This window comes from Cheilinus undulatus, linkage group 19, assembly GCF_018320785.1.
Source record: "Cheilinus undulatus linkage group 19, ASM1832078v1, whole genome shotgun sequence".
NCBI lineage: Eukaryota > Metazoa > Chordata > Actinopteri > Labriformes > Labridae > Cheilinus > Cheilinus undulatus.
The window spans coordinates 2,030,673-2,054,777 of NC_054883.1; the positions used below are offsets into that span (position 1 = coordinate 2,030,673).

A 24,105-nucleotide genomic window follows, 5' to 3' on the forward strand; every position below is an offset into this window, starting at 1 on the left:
CCCATTCTTTAATGTTAGAGGCTTTATTCCACAATCATATGCCACAGTCCTAGTTTTACATCAGTGAAGTCCTTTTCTTTCTCAGTTATACTCAACATTTCCAGCTGTTCACTTCTGGAATCTGGTAAAAGTTCAATGCAGCTGTTTGAAGTCAAAGTTAAGAAAGAGAGGACAGCTATGCCTCCAAGATTTAGATGGCCCAAAAAACTCTGAGTTGTGTAACTTGACCTAACTGTGCGTTCACTTCATGGCTCAGCTAGCCTTGTTTCTCTCTTGATAAGCGGTGAGTTGTCAACAGAAAAAGAGAGTCCTGACTGCAGGGAGGGAGAACTGGACAGAAAAACAGAGAGACAATAAGGATCCTGGAATGGTTGTCATCCGTCAGAGGCATCTCTCAGCCCGCTCCCGTATCTACTCAGTGTCTGCTCATGACACCAGCGCAGGAGAAACTAATCTGTCGCCCATGAGAAGGCCCTGGCCCCCATATCAGATCAGCTCAAGTGAAACACATCAGGCTGCTGACAAGCCACCGTTTCTCCCCGGGTAAAAAAAAAATGAAGCCATCACTCACCGACACAAGCCGGCAAAATTACAAACTCACAACCCTCTACAAAAAATTCTTTCATCTTCCCTTTGCTTTCCATTCCCTTGGAGTATCTGCTGTCTTTGTTGGATGCAAATGGAAAAAACAGGGATGAATACCTGATTTTAAAGCCCTTTTAAACTCCATATTATGACTGCTGCATCATAAACCTGCGTGACTGAACTTCAAACTCATTCCTTTTATGTGAAAATATCGACTAAAACAGGCAGGGGCATCTATCTAAGAGAGATATGGCTCCACAGAGGTCAGTTGATGGTCTCTGTGCTGGGCTGGCCCATGGCAGCAGAATCAGTGACTAATAATGGAAAAGTTTTTCAGTTAGAGGCTGACTAATGGCAGAGAGGTAGCTACTTTAGTAGGTGAGCTCTGGCTGTATGCAGATGACTTCAGGCTGTTAGGAATCAACAGTTTTTCAAACAGCAAGTGTCCAGTCAGAGCTCAGAAACCACAGTTTAAATGAAAGGTCTGGAAGCTTTTAGATTGGTTAGTGGGCTGCTGATATGTTAGCTTCAGTGTGTAGCTGCAGCATTTGTGTTCATGACATAAAACAGTTTGTCTAGACAAAATCAGTCATGTCTGTGAGGACCTGCAGGTCTGAGCAGGCTGAAAACAGTCTGATACCATCCACCTATCAATCTAGCGCTACATCTTTGAAATAAACATCACAACTCTTCCCACATGCTGGTGGTACATTTTCCTAAATATTTCCAGCTGAATTTGTACATCAGCTCATCCTGACTTAATCCAGCTGATACACTGGAGATCTGACAGGAAAAGAAAGTAAAGTCTGGCTGAAATATTCGACACCCAGCTAAACCAATAATAAATCTGGACATTATGTGGGTGGGATTTTTGAGCGCTACCGCTTCATTCTTGTTGCCGCTCACCTCAGTTGTCTTTATTGAGTTTTAACAGTTCTGTTTCTATTTGTATTGTAAGAATGTACAGTGCTTAACAAATGTATTAGACCACCCTAACCCTAACCAAAGTAAGGTTTATGCCACAGCTGCCCTAAATTTACAGCATTGGTAATTACCAAAATCATTTTTTATGTTTCTGCAATGATTAATACACCAATATGTAGAAGCTCTTTAACCCAAATGATATTTTTAATGCTAAAATAGAATTATTACTGTTATTCATGAATTTCAAATTTACTGATTTACAAAAAACTGAAAAAATAGTAAAGCACATTATTATTTCTTGATGAATTTGTCAAATTATAGTTATGTACTTGCATTTGTGAACAGAAAAATGAGTTTTAGTGCTTGAATGTTATGCTTGATTCATTTCTGACTTCTCAGAGAAGCCCAGTGAGCCGGCTCAAATTTGGGTGAATTCAGTTTGAAATTCCTGTTCAAAATGGTAAAACGTGGAGAGCTGGCTGAAAATGAAAGAGTCTGCATTAAAGCACTTCATGATGCTGGATGGTCTCTGAGACAAATATGACAGGTGGTCTAATACATTTGTTGAGCTCTGTACTTTTACAGACAGTAGCCTATAAGTAGTCACTCTTCCATGGGGCTGCACAGCGGTGCAGGGGTTAGCGCTGTTGCCTCATGGCAAGAAGGTTCCTGGTTTGCTTCATGGTCAGGGCCTTTCTGTGTGGAGTTTGCATGTTCTCCCTGTGCATGCATGGGTTCTCTCCAGGTACTCCTGCTCCCTCCCACCACCAAAAACATGCTCGTTAGGTTAAATAGTGACTCTAAATGGGCCGTAGGTGTGAATGTGAGCGTGCCTGGTTGTCTGTCTCTATATGTCAGCCCTGTGATTGACTGGCGATCAGTCCAGAGTGTACCCCGCCTCTCACCCAACGACAGCTGGGAGAGGCTCCAGCACCCCTGAGACCCCCAACAGGATAAGCGGTATTGATGGATGTAAGATCATATACCAAATGTCAAGAGATCAAGTGCAAAAAGGCTACTGGGAGCTACTTCACACGTTTTGTTGATTTAACTTTATTCCTTTATAAGTAACTGTGTAAAAAAAAAAAAAAAAAAAAAAGCCAGGCGTCCAGAAGGCCTAGCGGTTAGGTTGTTCCCCATGTTCAGAGCGGCCTGGGTTCAAGTCTGGCCTGCCCCCCACCCCTCATCCCTGTTTCTGACTCTATCCACGGCCCTCCTTTATCAATAAAAGCATGAAGGCCCACAAATGCAGCTTAAATAGTTCCAGATCACACCCACTGTATTCTGGTAATGTTAACATCTTTGATTAACTGTCTGGGATGCTGAATCAGACTCATGATAGTGTAAGCACCTCTGCCCTGCTCTCTTTAAATGTGGAAGGATTAAACTAAAGCATGCAGAGATTATGCTACTTTGATTATGTTTCAGTTGACCAATTTATCTCTGATTTCTGGTCCCTTTTTACAACCGAGGAAAAAAACACTTAAAAAACTGCTTAACCATGCTTCATGTAATAAAATACGGCAAAAGTCTGAAGTTACATTTCCTACTCTCGTATCCATAAGGATACTAACTCTAAAATCATAATCTTCATAGTTCAACTTTTACATTTTTTGTGGTTCTGTATTTATTGTCTCTATTCAGTCAACTATGACCCCATTTTATGCTGTTAAATGTTGAACATGAATAAACACCACTCTTTTCAGAGAAACAAAAATTAATGTTATTTCTTTAACCCCGTTGTAAAATACAATATGTCCTTTTGAAAATAACTCCTTTTCTTAGGACAGAATGATGTTTTTGATAATATATTTTTTTTAAGATTTATTTTTGTGCCCTTATTAGATAGAGGAGGACAGTGGATAGACTCAGAAACAGGGAAGAGAGTGGGGAGAGACGTGCAGTAAAGGACCACAGGCTGGATTTGAACCCGGGCCGCCTGCGTACATGGGGGAGTGGAATGGCACACTGACTGACCACTTCATGGTTAGAGCAATGTTAGACTTTATAGCTAAGCCATGATGGGCACTAACACCTGGATGCCAGAACATAAAGAAGAAGAAACTGAGACAATTTCAGGGGAAAAGTAATTTAATAATTAGGAAAAAAAGCAAAAGTGGGTATAAAGAGCATGTAAAGTGAAAATAGATCTGTATTTAGGTTTGTTGTATGATAGCCCACTGTGTTATGAACCCCCAGGTCAAATTTCAGTCAAATCAAACATCTCTAAGTTTATAAAATTAAGCTTCAAAATCATGAAAAATGAGGCAGTAAAATCTGCTCCAGGATGGTGTGGGCGTGTCTGTTGAATGAGATGAAGCCACGCCCACTCAGGATCCTCTCAGATTAAAAAAAATGATACAATCTGAATTGAGGAAAGCACTCACACCATTATCCTGCCTCTTGACCTCTTGTTGACCTTAGAAGAGGAGACAAATTCTGTTTTCTGGCTAAAATCTCTGTTATGAAACTTTAAATGATCCATAGACCACTGTGGCTGATAGATTTGGTAAATTTACCTCACAATGGACAGAAACACAGCATTTAACTGACTGTTAACTTTCAATAAAGGCAGTGAGATCAGCTAACAACAGACTGGACTGAGATGAACTGCTCTGTGATTTTAGATTGTAGTGTTAGAGGGGCGGGGTCATTCCCTACTATTGGCCCCGCCCACATCAAACAAAACCAGGAAGGTGAAAAATTTTCTAAAGGTCTCAATCCAAAATTCAGTCACATGTAGCTCTCAGTGTTATTCCAACATATCTGGTGTGTTAAGACTAAACTTTGGATTTCACTTTACAGGGTCTTTCAAGATGCAAACGAATGGCAAAACTAAGCTTGTGAAAGAAGGTTAAAAGATGCAAAAATGGGGTAAATGTGGCAAAAAATGGTTTAAAATGTGTAAAGAGAGAAATGGGTAAAAAAAATGGTAAAAAGCAGTAAAAAACTGCACAAATGGCTAGATATAGTAGTAAAAGGGGTTTAAAGTGGCACAAATAAATCATTTCAGCATCAGAATCAAAATAGCTTTATACAGTTTTCAACTCTAAATGAAGAAACTGTTTGCCATGATGAATGTCAGCAACAATGCTACTGATCCAACACACATGCATCGATATCATCAGTAAATCACAAGTGGGTAAGACCCATTCTCTCTGATGCGACCGATGAAAAGCTGGCAGGCGACTGTAGCAAAGTGAGCAAGGTTAAGCAAGATTATTGGATTTTACCATTAGTCTGTTTCTCCTGCAGAGCAGTGATCCATACAGGAGCACGTGCTGTAACTATGAAAAAAGACAGCCTGCTTGTAGAAATGGTGTGTTAATGAATATTTATTATGTAATGTATTATTGAATTAAAAGAAGTCACATTAACGTGCTGAAAAAGAAAAGCCGTGTTCCATAAATGTCCTGTAGGATTTCCCTTCATGGACGTTTAAAACTAAACGTCTACACCGGCAATTATGCAAATGATGAAATGTTTGGTTTTTCATTCGGGCATGAGAAATGAGATAAAAAGGAAAAACGACACCAGACTAATCACTGGGCGTACATGACAAGAGGGCTCCTTAAATCACAGCAGATCTAAAGTAATTAACACATCGCTATCATTAAGCTATGATCACCAGCACGTAACAAGTCAGTATGTTTTATAAAAGCTCATTGTAAATGCTTGGTTACATCACATATTCATAATTTATCTCCTGTAATAAAGACAGATAGAGATCTGAAAACTGCAGAGAAGCTGTGGAAAATGGCTAACATACCTGGAACAATGATTTATTCTCCCCGTTGACGGAAGGATTTATTCTCCATATCTGTGTGTCACAGATGAGACTTCCAGGTGCGTGTCAATAACAAGCCCTGAATACAATCCAAAACCGTCAAATGTCACCTTTATCTGATAGCTATGAAGCCTTAAGCTACAAACACAGTGACATTCTGGCTGAGCAGGGGGAGACGGAGGAGATCTCAGACAACAAGGCATTGTGGGCTTTTTATTGAATGGTGGGGGATGAAACATCCGTGTGACAGAAAAATATTCTCTAAAAGTTCAGTTGAGAAAATAAAGGAAGGACTGTTTCAGCTGTAAGGAGTCATTGAAGAAAGAACTGAAGAAGGAAATTGTTTTAGTTTTTACACACAAACTCTCGTTTTACTGTGATTGTGGTTTATTTAGGCAAATAAAAAAGCAGGCTGACATTCAAGGGAACATTTAGGCTACAGTCATGTATTCAGTTTTGGCAGGAACACATTCTTTCACTCAGTCTCAGTATTAAATTAACAGTGATGACTTGTTTGCTGTCTGGGATTTTTAATGTTGATTTCAGTTTTTACTGTGTGTATCTGAAGAATGCAGAAGCAGGAAGAGAGGGAAGGCTAATAGTCCCTTACTTAAAACAGTAACCATAAATCAGACGTTTTTTTTTTCTAAAACTGTGTCCTTTCAGCTTTCTGTTAGCCATGGGTAAAAAAGACTGCTAAAGACTACTATTATAGGGGGGCCATAATTTCAGACCTTCAAATAAGGACACTTTTATTTCTGCACAAATCCACAAATGTGATCTCATGGACCAGTTGGATTTTCATCAGTGTCTTTCAACAAGACAGAAACTGCTAACCTGACATGCCAGATGGATTTGTTTCACACATCCATCTGGAAACCTCCCATAGAAGGCGTTTGGGAAAGGGCAGAGCGTCTGAGAAAAAAAGAAAACTCAGACGTGGTTGGATGAACATTCTGTCCCATCTTTACGGGCCAATCAGAGCAACAAAACACGTGACGTCTTAGATGTACGCCGCTACCGAGGAGTAAACTCCATAGAAAACTACATCATAACGGGAACCATGGCGACTGTAGACATGTCAGTACACGACTTTCTGAAAAGAAGAGAACTCACTGCTGTTCTTTGCTCTTTTAAAAGAGAAATGTTGTCAAGTTCTAGTAAAACTGGTGTTTTAGCAGCATCCACTCTAATGTCTCCCTCCATACTTGCACCAACCTCTTGTCACTGCTTGCTTACGTCACAACTCTGCTGTGCCCCTCAATGCTGATCCTGTCACTTTCTTCCTTTTTTTTTTTTTTTTTTTTGTTGTACATTTTATTTTGGGCTTTTCATGCCTTTATTCTATAGAGGAGGACTGTGGATAGAGCTGGAAACAGGAGAGAGTGGGGAGAGACATGTGGTAAAGGGCCACAGGCTGGTTTCGATATGAACCCAGGCCGCCCACGTACATGGTCAGCACCTCAGACTGCAAGGCTATCTGTGCACCCCTTTCCTGTCACTTTCTAACTGGGCCCAAACTGTTCAGAAGGAGCTTTGCAAGATGGATTTGCCAGTAAGAAACACAGAAACGGGCTATCCATCTGCTTTGCAAGGTTATAAAACTGCTGCAACGAATGATAATCATGTCTCAACATATTAAACAAGTATAAAACCAACACAATGCTTGTTTATTTATCACCGTTGGTGACCTGAACTGTGACACATTCTTTGTTTTTACCCGTTTATGTTCTAATATGGCTTTATATGTTGGCATCTCCTCCCTTGTATGTCAGCTGAAACTGGACGTCTGCAGAGAGTTAAAAATGCAGCTTTTTCTTTGCCTGCTTCTTTTTGAAAGAAATAACTCTGATGGAGCTCTTTGGAAAACGCTGACTCTCTTTTGTGCATGATGGCTGATGTTGCGCAGCAGGTCCTGTCAGTATGATGAGCTAGGCTACTTTGGCTAACAGCCACATGCCGGGATTGACTGACACAAGTACAGACTAATCAGTACTGAACTTTGACTTGAGGTGCATTAGTGATGTTTTCTAAAACAGCAGCCTTAGCACTGATGCTGATGATGCAAGCATGGTGAACTGTTTGGGACTTTCAGGTGATTGAAACTGGGACAGGGACTGTTCAACACTGGGATATGTTGGTGTTCCATGGATACTGTAGGTTTGAATGTGAGTGAATGAGAGCAAAGGCAGAGGAGCCAAAGTAGCTGATCTTTAGATTAATTATTCACATCAGTGATCGGTAGAATGACACACTGATAATCTGCAAAATACCAAACAGTGCCAATAATCGGCCCGACTGATTGTTGGTTCACCCTTGCTTTACTTGTTCTTTGGCTATCTCAATGTGAGTAGCAGAGGAAAAATGGAATAGGGCAGTAGCTCAGTGCGATACTACAATAGGAATCAACGTAACGAAGCTGATGTTACCCCTAATGCTGGCTGTTATTAGTGTAGTTAGGACACAGTGTTTTCCATTAGAAATTGGGGATGTCATGATTACAGATTTTCTTAGTGCGATTATTGTCAGAGAAATAATTGCGATTTTACAATTATCACGATTATTTTGCATTAATTAATTTCACACTACCATGAACACTACTTATAGGTCTTGTATTTTAATTTATTTCCATCCTAGGATGCTCTCATAACAAAATAATATATCAACAGTTTAAAGTAACCAAAAATTACCAGAAAAATGATAATAATCCCTTTGGATGGACCACTGGAGTGGTCTTAGCTGAGCAGTGTTTGAGTTAAAAAGCTATAATTCAGTCACTCACATCTATTTTATATCCCTCAAATTTTTTAGTTGGCATTTGAACACATCATAACATATAGACTACAGTTATCTAATTTACTGAGGTTACCTAAACGCATCATATTTTCCATCTTCAGCTGGTAAAATTCGCTAATTAACTTCAATTCTGCCGAGTCCACTGAGGATTTCTACTCTGGATTAATGTTGTTAACAAACAGGACTGCCTCAAAGTTTTGGAGCATTTATCAGCATTTATCTGAGCAGCTGAAGAAGAAAACTGTCCTAAAGCAGCTGAAGTGAGGGAACCCTGTTACTCCCAGCACTAGATAGCAGCAGGATACCGTATGATAGCATGCGACTCATGGGAAGCGTCTTTTTTCCTCAAGCTGACAGTTTAAGGTACATTCTTGTTTGATGTGATGCATGACACTTCTAGTTTATGTTCCCCTTGAAAGAACTGATGTATGTTTTTACACCAGTCTTATCTTAAGATGACGTTACGTCACAGAGCCTGTGAGACTCGATAGCAGTATCGATAAGCAAAAACGTTATTGATTTTGGGGTATTTCAAAAACACAGAACTGGGTCTTATGGACCCGGGTTTTGATGCCCATCCCTAACATTGACATGACTTAACTCAGTTACTATTTACCTTTACTTCAAGAGGGTCTGGCTGCAGCCCTTGAGCAAACCTCTACGCTGGGGTGTTCGGCTGGAGACCTCTACGGTGGGGCGAAACCTCTTTGCTGGGGCGTGACGTCATTGCCCAAGCCTATGTTTGGCCGTGCAGCGTGTTAGCTGCTGTTAGCATGACCTAGCTGTTGTAAGGATGACTACAACGCTGTGCTTATGACACATTAGCATAGCTATATTTGGGCGTGCAGCAACACATCCCGACCCCTACGCTGGGGTGAAGCCCCAGCATAGTGGTCTACGCTGAACCGTGCAGTAGCAAACGCCGACCCATACACTGGGTCTACACTATTAAACCCCGACTGGTTCGGTTTAGGCGTTTAAATCCGACTGGTTAGATTTAGGGTCAGCCTGTCGGCAAGCGGACAGAGCTGAAATTTTGTCACGGGTAATATACGTCACGCCCCAGCATAGAGGTTTCGCTCCAGTGTAGAGGTCTCCAACAGAACGCCCCAGCGTAGAGGTTTGCCCGAGGGCTGCAGCCAGGTGCCTCTCCTTTACTTTGGCTACAACGCCGGGTGGTTATCCCACAGGTGCTGAAGTATTGCGTGATTTCACAGCAACTTTTTGTGGCATGTTTTAAATTTAGGCTGTCCGTCTTCCACAATGACACCCTGATCATGTTTTTGTATCCAAAAAATTCCTCACGGCTGACTTCAACCGTTTATCGGAGGTAACAGCTCTTCCTCCTCCATGCTATAGCTTGTTTGGGACTGTGACATGCCTCCGCCTGCAACTGCACAAAGCAACAGGAGGCAGTGACATGCGGTTGTTGTGTAACTTTGTTTTTGTTCCGGGCGAGTTGCGCTGTCGTACCAATATGGTTCCCGGCATAAACTTTTCTGGACATTGGCGGTATTTAGGAAATGTTATGATTAACTAATCATAAAGTTTAATACCGCAATTCATCGTGAAAACGGGTAATTGTGCCATTCCTATTAGAAATAAGGCTATAATGACACATTTTGTGATTATATGTCTGAAAATATTATTGGATTGTCTTTTGTTCTTGTTCAGTGTACAAAGCTCTGACTGAAATGAAGCATCCTGAAGCTTCTAGTAAATCATTATTTGGTGGCACACTTCCTTTTGGGTGCACATGATCTCTTCTGTATTTTGGTGCCCTTTGCTTTGGTATAATTGCTATCAATACACAGCTCCACTGCTGGCTGTAATATTCCTACGCTGGCCTCTTCGATTGAGTAAAGTATAAAGCTGCTCCAGTGGCTCAGGCACCACAAGCATTTATTGGAGGTGGACTGTAGGAGGAGGCCATATTGGAAAAAAAAAAGTTGCACACACACCCACACACTGAAACAGAAAATTCACCCACAAGCAAAACAAGCCAAAACACAAGTCAAGCTGCACCCACACGCCCACACCCACAAACACACACACACACACACACCAGTGATCTCCAGATGGATGGCTCGTTTGATAATGTTTGAAATGAAGACGAGGATCACTGGAGTCAATCATCTTCTTCAACACTTCTCTGAGAAGTAAATCATATGGAGGTTTGGAGACAAGGAACCAACGTTTGGAGGCCGAGTACATCTCAATAGGCATATTTTTACTAAAACTGGAGTGAATCAGGTTATATCTTTAATAAAGATGACATTTTCACATTTGCTTCCACCTTTGCTTATAAAAGAACCACATTTTTGAATGCAACAGTTTTGAAGCAACCTGATTCAGTGAACATTTACAAAAGGTAAATCCACTTTTCATTTCAAATTAAAGATTTATTCACAAGGTTTCCAGGCAGTGTAGCCTTGCTATACTGCCTGCAGTCATTTTTAAAAACTTATCTGGTCAAAAAAATGAGTAACCGAGGAAAAAGCACCATGACAAATCTCTGCTGCTGATAGATTTTGGCACAGAATGTCAAATGGAGTATGTCTTAATTAACAGCAAACAACAATCTAAATATAACCTGCAGCAGTGCAGGCACATCATTTCTACCTTAACAAGCCTCGCAGACGGTGGTTCCATTTCCTTTTGGCAAATATGTGAGCTTATCTTTATGTTTGTGCTCTGATTGTTTAAGACAGGGGCGTCAAACCCAAGGCCTGGGGGCCAAATCCGGCCCGTGGTCCAGTTATACCCGGCCCTCCAGATCCTATCATATTTTTATCATCACTGGCCCACCAGGTCTGCAGATTTCCTCCAGTATAACAATGTAAACTTACCCTTGATGAATAAAAGGATCCTTGTTAAGTCATAAGAATTTGAAAGAGTAAAGAGTTACAATCATTTGATAAAAAGTCAGGAATGTGGGAAAATAAATTTGTGTTTTCATTTCCTATTTTCTAATTTGCATCTCACAATTATGACTTTAAGTTATGGTTTTGACTTTTTATATCATACTTTGACCATTTGGATTTACAATTTAAATTTTTAAGTCATATTTTGACATTTTAAATTCATGAATTTGGGTCCCAAATATTAACCTTTTCTATATAAAATCTTTTATTTTTATCTCATCTTTGGAACTTTATACCTCAATATTTTTAATGTTATCTCGTATTTAAAATTTTATGATTTGAATTGTATGTTATATTTTGCCTTTAAAACTCTTGATTTAGAATTTTTTCTTACATCTTGACCTTTTCCACTCTTAAATATTACTTTTATTCCCAATTACTGACCTTTTTGATTAAAAAATTTAAGTTATCATTTTGAATTTTATCTCATATTTTGCTTTTTAACTCATGATTTTGAATTTTTTTAGTACTTTAACTGTTTCATGATTTTAACTTTTGACTTTTGTATCTCAAAATTATTTATCGTCAGTGTTATGTTTTTCCTGCTATAACTGGTTTCCAGTGAAGATGTGGTTGACAGTTTATGGTAAATTTTGACCCAGTTAGGCCCTCAGGTTAGACCTAGATTCAGAATTTGGCCCCTGCTGTGACTGAGTTTGACACCCCTGGTTTAAGAGATTTGACATGTGTACAGTAACATATTTATTATCTGCTGAAATATGTAGGAAGTGGCCGCACAACCTCCGCTTTTCAATCCATATAAATAACACTGAAACTAATTGGAAGTCTGACAACCTCTAATGAAAAATAGTGTCTGTTACTTCCTCCCACTAATCAGAAACAAGACAGACCTATTAAAGCTGGAGTCTTTGTTCACTAATGTCTCAAATGTGTGGCTGTCATTCTTATTAAAGCTTTGAGTCTGCAGTCAGGTTTCCTTAGCGCCTGCCAGCCCTCGTTTAAAGCCCTTCAGGAACATTTAAGCATCGGCTTCAAAGTGTGAAGAGAACAACGTGTACCAGCAACGGCACTGGAGGGGTAAGACGGAGATTAATAATCAAAAATGAGGAGGAAGAGGAGGATCAAAAGAGAGAAAACCCCACTGATAGAGTACATTAGAGGCTAACCCTGGCGATTAGCGCAGCGTGCAGCATGTGAGTGTTTTAGCGGCAGACCACCTAGAGACACAGATGAACTCAGCAGCCACAGCTTAGCCAGATGCTAACTCCAAAGCCTAAAGAAGGAAAAACCCTCTCCCTCAGAGGGTAAAAGCAGCACCATAAACAAACTGAATCCTTGCTGTGGTGCCGTGCCACCCGGCCCGTCTAATATGGATGCTTCCACTTGACAACATAAACAACTTGTCAATTAGCAGCCTGTTTGTACAAACATTTACCGCATTTAATTCACCAGGGGAGTGGCTGACTGAGACTGTGTGGTGCTAGCTGGAACGCTTCTTTGCAAGACTGTAATTTGTGTTTGAATGCTCGTTTGTGTTTGTGTGTGGGAGACGGCATGGGAGAGCTAAATGTAGTTATAGACTGCTGATCGGATTTGTGGATTGGAAGTTCATTAAAATGTCTAATGCTTTGATGTGCTGATAAAGTCAAGGAGGACAGGACACGAGAGCTGATTGAGATATTTAACTTCTCCAAGACAAAGAGAGGGAAAAGTTCAAGTCTAATAAATAACAGACACAGATAGAGGGAATAACTCCAGGCTAGGAGGCAAATAAGAAGTCTGCAGAGACACAGGAAACCAGAGAAAGTAGAAAACAGACACATCCAGAGGCTGAGGTAGCTGGAGAAACACCATCTGTCTCCTCTTTTCTCTGCACTCACCATCCGTGGAGCAGCCAGTGGAGCCGTCACTGGAGCAGTAGCGCATCTCGATCCTCTGCCTGCCCACCTCCAGGAGGCTTGGATCTGGGATTCGAGCTTTGCAAGTGTAGCGGAAACGCTGCTCATAGTGGCCGCCATTGTCAGAGATGTTGACGGGCGTCCAGGGAGTCCAGGGCGTTGTCTTCTTTAGGTCTGGACAAGGCAGGGTGTTGCATGACTGATACTCCTGCAAATACAGAGAAAAACATCAGGTATCGAGTTTGTAATACTTCCACCTGTTATAAAAAAAATGCAGTAGAACTGAAAAGTAAAAAAGATTTTTGTGTCTAAAGTAAAATCGTGAATTTTCCAGTCTGGCTTCCTTTCCCAAAACAATACAGAAACAGCCGACCTCAAAGTCACCAACAGCCTCCTCCTCTCCTCAGTCTCTGGCTATCACTTTTTCAGGCTTCTCTTTTTTTGCGTAGATAATTTCATTGGGTTTTTACACATTTAAGTACATCAATAATAACGTATATGATGACAAAAAGTTACAGTGAATTAAGGACCCCCAAAATAAAGGTGTCAGAGACCGGGGACCCCCACTGTACCTGAAGATGGCTGAACACAGCCATGAACATTCAAGAGTAACCATGGCCGCCCATGAGGGGGGGGGATGGCCCAGCCAAACTGGGACCCAGCAAAATCATGGTTTGTTGTAAAGTTAAGCTGTGGTATTTTATATTATACATATTATTATATTATATTTATATTAACATGAATAATAACCACTCTTATCAAAAACAAATCTTTTTAAATCTTTTGTGCAGTAAGTATAGCCCTCTTAAAATGTTAATCCTTTTGTTTAAAACAGAATTAAAATACTTTAAAGACAGCTAAAATGGGTTAATAATGGCAAAAAATGCTGGGAAAGGTGGAGAAATTGGAGTTTAAAAGTAGCAGACATGGGCTAAAAGTGCAAAACACTGGATAGGGGTGGCAAAAAATAAACAAAAATGGCAAAAATTGGTTACAGTGGCAAAAACGGCATTAAAGTCGCAAAATTAGGTAGAAATTTGGTGAAATGGGATGAAAAAATTGATATAAACAAAAGGGTTAGCTGAGGCAGAAATAGATGGAAATGGGTTAAACTGGCAAAAATGGGCAAAAAAAATTGTGAAATGTGGTGTAAAACATGGTAAAAGGGGTTAATAGTGGCAATAATGGGTCAACAGAGCCAACAATAGGCAGAGTTGTGAGATTTGGTTTAGAAGTGGCAAAAACAGGCAGAAAAGAAGGTGGAAAGGGTTTAAAACTGACAAAAAATGGGTTTAAAGTGGCAAAAACGTGTTACAGTTGGCCAAATTGGAGGGAAAACGTGATGACTACAGGTTGAAACCTGGCAAAATTGGTCTAAACTGTCAACAGTGTAAATTAAAAAATATTCCTATTTTTTTTAAGGCATCTGGAGACCCCCTCTCAGTGTCTCGTGACCCCTAATGGGGTCCCGACCCCAACATTGAGAACCCCTGCCCTACGCCGTATGCTGGATGCCACAGACATATTTTTTTGCTGTGGTATCAGTGTATTAATAAGGCTTTATTTTTATGGGTCTAAATTGAATTCTTTACAATCATCCCTGTTCAGTATTCAGCGTTTTTTTATTGCAGGCACGTCTGCTGGCAGGTGAAATTTTCCACGGCGAGCGTAGGAGGAGATAATCACAAATCATTAAAGCAATAATTAAACATGACGAGTTCAGTCAGAAATTCATTTCTAAAACATAAAAACGGGGCAGGACAATGGCTTTTGAAACCCTCAGCAGTGACTAATATGAAATTAAACAGCATTTTTTATGAGAAAATAAACAGCCCTTTCTAAGCTTTCACCATCACTCATCCTTGAAAGCCTCTTGATTCCAGTCCTGGCCGTTTGACTGAGAGTTACCAAATCCAGCACCAAACACCCCTCATAAACCAACAGAGCCCCGTCTGTTTGGCCTGAAAACAGCTCTACCAGAGCTGCATCCCCATTAGACCACTCGCTGAACATGGCAAGAGGCAAACAAGCCAGGCAGGAAAGGTCGTTGATCAAGTTTAATTTATTACCAAGGGGGAAAGGACAGAAGGCTAACAGAGAAGTTAACAGAGAAAGACACAAAAAAGTGAGGAAGAAAGGCGTCTCTCTCTCTCTCTCACCGCTGTGAATCTAGTTTTAAAAACCAGGTGGTAAAAATGAGAAACACAGCACTGGAGCTCCAACTGTATGATTGGTGAGGCTTTTTCAGAGGTACAATGAGGGTATATTTTACCGCCACTTCTAGCAAAAGCAAATCTAGTCTGCGTCTCTGCGCTGCTATATCTGGCTGTATGATTCAAAGAGATAATAGGTGGGTAATAGGCAGTCCAGACCTTCCTTTTGTGCAGTTAAATAAGGTGGCGGCAGTGATACGTCTGGAGAGAATGACACCATGGAAGGGGGCGAGATGGCTGCCGTTTTCCTCATACTTGTTTATTTATGCTGAATGGGCCTTGAGTGCCTGCCAGACCTTGACAAAATAAGATAAGAGTTCCTTTCTGCACATCCGTCAGTCTGTCACATGGGATCGTCTGACAGGTCAGCTGAGGAGAGGAGCGCGGTACATTATACAGTACGCAGGGTCTATTTTTCACCCGCTTCCCTCCTTTTTATGCTTTCATTCTCCAACTATCTATCCATCTTTATATTTCTTTCACCTTCCTCACACCGTTCATAACTCGTTTCCCGTCATCTCACTTTCTCCCTCCACTTGTTTCTTTTCTCCTCCTCTGTCTCTACCTTTCCTCCCTCATTTCTGTCTCCTCCTCTCCTCTCTCCCTTCATCGCTCCTCCCAGGGGTACCAAGGTTAAGAACACAGGAGGATTTAGATTCTGTTAGAGGCCCCCATGATGAATGAGGGTGTCACCTCCGTCGCACTTCCTGCCTCCCTCCATCTAGCACAGTAATCATCTCCGGACATTAATATTTAACATCATCACGCATCACAGGCCAGCCCACAATCTGTGATTATCAGCCAATAACAGAACGGAAGAATCCAGCTCAGCTTTCTGCTCTTTGGCCGCCACCCACAGCGACAGGAAGCAACACATGGCATGAATGAGGGGGAAAAGTGGCGAATGGTCGACGTGTGAGTTGTTGATGGTGGTCAAACACAGTAAATATTTAATGAGGCTTGTGTTTTCTCCTGTACCCTCGAAGGATTAGTGTTGATGCACAGGGCTAAGGCAATAATTACAGGGTTTAAAGCTAAACCTCATTCAAGGTCTCCAACAGCATCCACATCAACTGCTGCTTAAGTACATTCAGCTTAAAGAAAGGTGGTCAGTGACTGAACAAAGCTTTGAACCTGTATGAAAACACTTGCTGACGGGCTTTATATTATGTAAATACATTTTGAGTTGACAAAGGGTTTGAAGACCTTTTCTTCGTTTATTTAAATTTGTTGCTCCAAGATGCAAATACTTTTGATGTTTTAGGACTTCAAAGTTGCCTAAATGAAAAAGTCAGAAAGTGAAAAACAGGGAAAAAGAAGCTCTTTTCAAAAAAAGTCCTTATTTTGTTAATCTGTCTAAAAATGCATGTGCACATCTCTGTCAGAATCATGGACTTTATATTAAGATAGACAGAGCATCATCTGCCTGGGAGTGAAGCCAGAATACTTAAAGCTCCCTCTGCTGACTATGTGATGTAAATCTTTCCAGACAGTCTGGTAACAGACCACAGCTGTCAGATTTTCAGGATGGAAATACATGCTGAAACTTTAAAAATAAAAACACATTAAACTTCTGATTGGGGTTAGGGTACGGTTTTAGCTTTAGTCACATTTTGGTCATTTCTATCCTTTTTAGCTTTAGTCTAGTTTTAGTCCATAGAAACTCCTCACGATTTAGTCTTTACTTTTAGTCCAAGCATTATTTTCTTGCCTAAATCTGGCACCAAATCATGGTAGTGTGTTCTCTGCACTCTGCCATATCTGGGGTCCCTGCTTTCTACAGCTGAGAGGGAGAATAGCTGCACATGCAATGGTTATGACAGATTTACCCACAGTGGAGAAATATTACAGATTTTGAATGTTTGATGAAAACTACATTATAGTCTAGTTTAAGTCATCACAGATCTATATTTGTTAGTCTAAGTCTAGTTTTTGTCATGGAGAAAAAGGCTGTCGATGAACATTTTAAATCCTAGTTGATTAACACTGCAGGGCTGTACTATCGTCATCTCCAAGCTTAGGCGCTGTCTACACCACTCATCGATGTGAGGCAGCAGTCAGTTTGTGTCTGCAGGCTGCATCGGTGCCACAGACTTGACCAGACAATTAAACAATGACGGGCTTCATGATTTAAGTCTTGATATGGTGTCCCTCTCCCCCCCCATGCAGATCCACTGTAGGCATCATGTGCTATTCTAGTCAATGTGTAATACTAGCTTAAATTCAGCATTGCACCTGGACTTTCTAGATTATGACTGTGTTTTTTATTCTCTTTTTTACAGGAAGGAATTTGACTTTTCCACACTTTTATTTTTCTCTTTGTGAGGCTTTTTTTTCCACTTGCATGAGTGTATAAATTTACATGCATGTTATATGAATATACTTTGGAGTGGATGTGTATATTAATATATATTTTTGTTTGTATTTCTTCTTGTGTTTTGCTTTAATACCCACATGCTGAACAGATTAATGTGATGTCCACAGATGCTTTTAAGGTTGGAAAATGTCTAGATTGTTCTGTTGTTCATCAATAAATAAAAAGTAAGTTTAAAAAATGACAGATTTCCATCCTTAGTACCAAATCACCACAAAAAGACTACTTTTACTGCAGTAACTTGTTCCCTTCAATATGAAAGTAAAAACCACTATTTTGGGTGTTTTAATATTTGATGAATGATAGAGTACTTAGTGAAGCTTTAAGGACAGTAATGAAGGCCTCAGGACTATAAAAACATTGGTTTAAAAAATTAAATATATTCACAGTATCCTACTGCTCTCCTGGCTGGGTTAATTCTGTTAGCTAGTATACTGCCTTTTAAAATACACAGAGATTATGGTGTAGATAAATTAAGCAGAATTGTTAAAAGGGCTTGAAGGTTGGCTGATTTGTGTTTAAGAAAAGGATTTTTATTTGATATGAACGGCTCTTTAAGCAGAACGAGGAAGGTGAACCAGCTGCAGAGGAAACGTGAAAAACTGAGGACGTGTCTGAGCTTTGAGAGCAGATACACCGCCTGCATTTGGCACGACTGGCATAAATGTGCCACAATGCCACGATGATATGATGGTCACCATTTAACACCTGAGGTCCACGATATGAACCTGGATGGCAGCAATAACTGGAGTTAAACGACACTGGCTGGTTTGTCTTTTCCTGGCATCATCTGGCAAAATATCAGAAACAGTCCCCCCTGCTATAAAAGTGCAATTTTATATTGTGTTATGAATTATGCATTAGAAATGGACCTGAGGATGTAAAATAAATAGCAGTATAGCGGATGCCATTAAATTCTTAACCCCAACACCAACACACATGCATAAGCAGACGAAATGAGACTATTGGAATGACATTCAGAGACGTTCACAGAGCCAGAGCAGCGGATAGGTCATCCGGGGCATATATTAGACGTGCTCCATGTAAATGTTTCTCCAAACAAAAAGAAGCAGCTGTTCTGTGTTCTAATTAAACTTTGATTTGTTTCTTCTAACATTAACGCTAACGACGCTGATCAGAATTAGCCATTAAAATGTTTTGTCTCATTCTTTCCACTTGATATGTTGGGCTAATAAAACAAAGTAATAAAACAATGAGAAAACAAGAAAAAACCAGGAAACACTCCCTGCACTCTGCACTCAACCACGCTCACATCTCAATTCTGGAGAAATAACAGAAAGTGAAAACACGGCGAAAAGCAGTCGAATGTGACAAGTGGCATGTGGAACACAAAATTGGATTCAATTAGTTTGCTGATTTCGACTCATATCTCCACTCCCCCCTCGGCGAGAGCAGCGATATGCATTATGGGCAAATGGAGAGCAGCGATTTTATGCTGTGCAACACCTTTAACTGGCAGCTGCTCGGAGGCGGGCAGCAGGGTGATGAAGCTCTGGCTGGAACTCAGGAGAGCTGAATGGGAGGTGGGGGTGTCTGATAGTATCTTTACTGCCTCACAAAAACAGGCTGGCTGGCTGCAGAGCATGGGCGCAGCAGTGGTCAGCCTGGTTTTTGTGCATGCATGACTACAGAGTGGAAGTTTGACTCTAGGCTGGCACTGAAATGTGTGCGAGTCTGTGTGCTTATAACTTTATGCATGGCTGGGTTTTGGATTCAGGCAGCGTCCTATCTCATTTCGTCTCCATCCGCAGACCTTTCTGCTCATTTTTCAGGTGTGCAGGGGATACAAGCTGAGGAGGAAGAAGGGCAAGAAAAAGAAGTTTCCTGAGTGCAGGGGAAGTGTGAGCCCTCGGCCTCGCTCTGTTTTTATTTCAGAATGTATGAATGTAGAGTGGAGGGTGGAAAACAGTCCATCTACTTCTGTGTGAGTATGTGTAGGTACAAAAGGCTCTCTGTGGTGTGTGGCCAGCTGTGGGAGGTGAATAACAAGGAGTCGTGCATCTCCAGCCTTCTACCATCATTATGCTCATTATTCTTCTCATTGGTCTGGGAAGGCTGCGAGACAGTGAGGGGAAAAGGTGAGGAAAGCGTGTGTATTTTTGGGTGCATAAGGAAGCCTAAGTACATAGACGTTTAGTCCAGATGTTAGAGAGACTAATCCCCAGCTCTGCTGACATCTTTATCTATTGTGGTCGTGTCCACAGAGACGGCAGCCCTAATGTTCCTCAAGCCTCCATGACACATCAGTTCAATTAGCAGCACCCACCAAAACACACTTTGTCAAACACTGAGTCCTCCGTCTCTCTCTGCCACCCCACCCGTCTGACTCTGTAATGAAGTCGGCCAGGAGCACGTCCTCTGGCTACACACCACTGCACGCGCACACACACACACACACACAATATCTAACCCTCAAAAACACACAAATGTGTTCTCACATCAGTCTGCCCACACTGCACTGGGTACTTAACTTTCATTTCACAGGCTGGCTGCACAAGTGAATTTCTGGCAGGTAAATAGAACAGCTCTCAGTGTCATTAAGCAGCTCTGCGCGTCGTCAGCTCTGCACGGCCTGTATTTAACTTATTTAACTTTTAGAAAGAGAGTTCAGCTGAGAACAAACCCTCCCTTTTTGATCCCAGGATGTGAGAGGCATTTGATGTACTTTACTGTATAAAGTAGGAAACACCACAGCGAGTGGTGTCCGCTTCAAGACCGCACGTCTTGGAAGCAAGTCTTCTTTCATCTAATACTGGGAATTAAAGAGAATACCAGAGCGGCATTTACAGGGAGAGCGTGAATCTTAGCCTAATCTTTAAAAATTTCTCTCAGATACATTTATCTTGGCATAAACCACTATGAAATATGCAAAACACTGGGAAATAAAAGGGCTGCAGCATGAATCGCTTAACCATCTCAATGTTAGCATGCATGAAATGTAGTCTGACACTCTGAGGCATTTAGAAAACACGCTCAATTTCTCATGAGGAGTACTATCTCCTCTTATTTATTTATTTGAATTGAGATAACAGCTCTAGTTTTCTTGTAATTACAAAATAATTCAAGTCATTTTCTTAAGATTTTGAAAAAACATAAATGAGTTGAAATCTTGAGAAAACAGCCTGAAATGACTTATCACAGCAAAATGGATCTAAGTCAAATTAACACTGATGTACATAATGCAGATTGCACAACTTCAATACTTTTCTGATGCCACATCTTTTTTTAACAACACAATGGCCATTATTTTTGTTTGATATCACCAAAATAACCAATAGACACAGCCATGTTTTCTTTCTTTCTTTGACCTTTTTATTTTTTATTTGAGCTTTTTGCTTTCATTCAGGTTGGAGAGCTGAACAGAGACAGGAATTATGGGGAGATAGAGTGGGGGAAGACATGCAACAGGACCCAGACCTCTGGGTAACTGCTCTACCATCTGAGGTGATCCAGCACCCGTCACAGCCATATTTTCAACCCAAAGCTGCTGAGCAAAGAGAGAGAGCATGCTGGTGACAAACACAACAGTGATACAGAGAAATAAGATGCAGTTTTCTGGTTGTTTATCGATGGTTTCACTCTAAAGTACTTAGAAACACATCAACACTTCCATACAAACAGGCAGGAGGATGCTGGAGTTTGTTTGATTGCATTTTTTCTGCATGCTGAGTCCCTCTGCTCTACGTAGCAGTGTCTCTATTGCTAATTGGCATCAATCACCAGTAGATAGGCATGTTTGTTTTAAAAGTGCCTTTGCCATCCATCAATGTTAGAGTTCATTACAGACAGAGAGCACAGTGATGTCCTGACCTGCAAACTGTTTGCAGCTTCAAACAACTAAACAAACACTGAAACCCATAAAACACCCTAAATAAAAAAATTAGAAAATACAAACAGCATCTGCAACTCTCTTTGCAGCAACAACAACTGCCACTCTTTTTGGAAAGCTGTTTTTTTTTTTTTTAATTGTGTGCCTATTCATTCTGTAGAGCAGGGGTCATCAAGTACATCTGTACAAAGGCCAGATTTATTCTTGACAGAATCTCTGGGGGCTGGACTTCCAAATAAAGAAAAATTAAATCTATATTTTGTTAAGATTAACATATTATTTTATCAGTATTTGTATTTTCTTTCAAAACGCAGGACATCAATAGGCATTACCAGTGAGATATATCCCTTTATATAACACTGTAGACCAGAAGGAGACAGGCATGCCCACAGAATTGGCTGGGCTCCTGAAAATCCCAGAGAATTGGCCCTCAACACATTTTGCCACTTTTAACCCATTTTTAAAACTTTTTGACCATATTTGCCTCTGTAACCCAACTTTTTGCCATTCTTTAACTCCTTTAAACCGCTTTTCTTGCCTGTCTTATCCCTCCTTTTTCAATTTTTGCCCCTTTTTGCCCATTTTTGATTTACTTTTTGCCCCTTTAACCTTTCATACTAATAGTTTGCCACATTTTAACCTCTTCTCACCACTTTTCCTGCCAGTTTTTGTCCCTTTGTGCAACTCCACAACCCATTTGGGTCTTATCGCTCATTTTTGCCACTCTTCAACCCCTTTTCCTTTTGGGGTGAATTTACCAGCTGCAGACATTTAAAGCCAAAAGATACTCTTAAAACCACAACATCTTCTTTTCGTGCTTTTCTGAATTTAATAATCTTCTGGGGGCCAGACAGGAAGCTTTGGGGGGCCTGCTTTGGCCCCTGGGCCACCAGTTGATGATCAGTGCTTTAGAGCATTTATGAGGTCAGGCTCTGGTGTTGGACGAGAAGGCCAAGTTCCCAGTCTCCATTCCAGTTCATCCTAAAGGTGCTCAGTGAGGTTAAGGCTCTGTGTGGGCCAGTCAAGATATTTCTGACAGAACTCAAAAGTTACCAAGCAATTAAAGGGGTGAGCTCCAAGGGTTACTGCGATACCACAGCAGGAGTGGAAGCATGTATAATCTTAGTCGTCCTCTGATTGATGATTGATTTCAGGGACGTTGTGTCTTGAGTGTAAGGACACTCACATTCAGAACAGAGTAAGAAGAGGAGAAACGCTGAGAGATCAAATGAGGACTCCATGTTTTTTCTGCTGCATCCTGTAGATTGAACAAGCCAGAAGAAGGTAAAAAAAGTGTACATTTTCACAGCTGACAACTGAGCTTCATTAATACTTGACTAAAAAGATCTTTTATATTCTCACTGTTGTGCTCAAAACAATGCTTTCTTCCTAATCATCCTGGAATTAATTCCTCAGCCTTGATCAACAGCATGTGGGTTTGAGCATGAAGCGTGAACGGCATCAAAAGAATTCAAACGCTGATTTATTCTCATTGTAGTATACTCTTGTGCCTTTTTTGTATTTTACCATCTTTTACAGAAATGCTAACCTTTCATGAAGGTTGTTGCCTCATTGTTTCTTCGCTTTTATCCAATTTATTCAAGGCTGACAGAGCTCACATCCCCAGCCCTCATGCAGACACAGAAGGGTTAAATAATGCCCTGGTTGAATGCAGCATCACCACTGTGCCAGCAGAGCCTTGTTAATTTGTTCCCACCTAAGATGTTTTTTTCTGCCAGATCTGGGGGGTTCAGACCTCAGGTATATACTGAAATAGGAGAGATGAAGCATCACTGTGCGGTCAGACTGATGAAGTTGCAGTCATGGGGCCTTTTGCATCAGCGAAATGAGTCACAGAGCTCCTCAGGACTAAATGCTTTTATGACGATAAGACTGAGGCCTGAGGCAATGACACGTGAGGTGACTTTAGGGCAAATAAAGCACCTGCAGAGTTTGCTCTTTTAATCATGAATGTGGTAATTTCAGTGTTTTAGGGTTGCATATTAAGTAGAGACACGCTTTATTCAGACTGAAGCGTCCTTGACCTGAATCTTTACCTGTTTCACTTGAGCTATTCTGTATTAAACGGCTGTGAGCTGCCTGCAGAGGGTATATGCTCGGAAAATTTGCTCCAGGGATCAATAAAGAATCACAAGAAAGTAACACAAAATTGAATCGATGTTTTGCTCAGCGATTCACTCGATAGCGTGTTGTGAGTGCTGACCTGAGACCAACTTCAGTCCAGCTTTGTAGACTTTTTAGAAAACAAGTTGCAAAAAGAGTTAGGATTTCAGGGGAAGGTTGTGCTTGATATCTCTATAAAACACCAAGCAGATGTTCGCTCATCACTGCAGATTAATGTCTGGCAAACGCCTGGAGCTGACCGCAGGTGGCCACGGCGATATCAGTCCTGACAGCTAAACATGAACACACACACGTAGATTCACGCACCAGCGTCAAAGACGTTCTCCATGTTCGTCTTCTCAGCTCTCTGCAGGGCGTCTAGTTTGTAAAAAGGAAGTAGCTGTGATGACAGAAGTTGCATCGTGTGTGTGATTATGTGTGTGTGTGGTCTCCTTCTGTTTAATTAAAACGCAGATCTGTCCGGGGGAAGACAACACAGACAGATGGCACATTAAAAAAACTCAATCACACTTTTCACTTTTTTTTTTGAGGGGGGGGGGTTCTTGATGAAATTAAACCAACGCAACTCATCATTCTTGATCTTCAAGTGCTGAATACTAATTCAGATCACTCGTTATCAAAGGTGCACGCCGTTACTGTTTCTGGTCT

General features: G+C 40.9%; 1 protein-coding gene across 4 annotated transcripts in view; it reads right to left on the minus strand.

The window, feature by feature from the left end:
- The window catches only part of sema5a (sema domain, seven thrombospondin repeats (type 1 and type 1-like), transmembrane domain (TM) and short cytoplasmic domain, (semaphorin) 5A), a 262,200-nt gene that overhangs the window by 47,416 nt on the left and 190,679 nt on the right, over positions 1-24,105 (minus strand). For all 4 annotated transcript variants that reach the window (XR_005993366.1, XM_041813627.1, XM_041813626.1 and 1 more), the window contains exon 16: positions 12,858-13,083. Coding sequence is in view for 3 of the 4 variants with exons in the window: in XM_041813627.1 (XP_041669561.1) it covers positions 12,858-13,083 (226 nt within the window). In the remaining variant the exon portion in view is untranslated. The remainder of the gene's footprint in view (positions 1-12,857; positions 13,084-24,105) is intronic.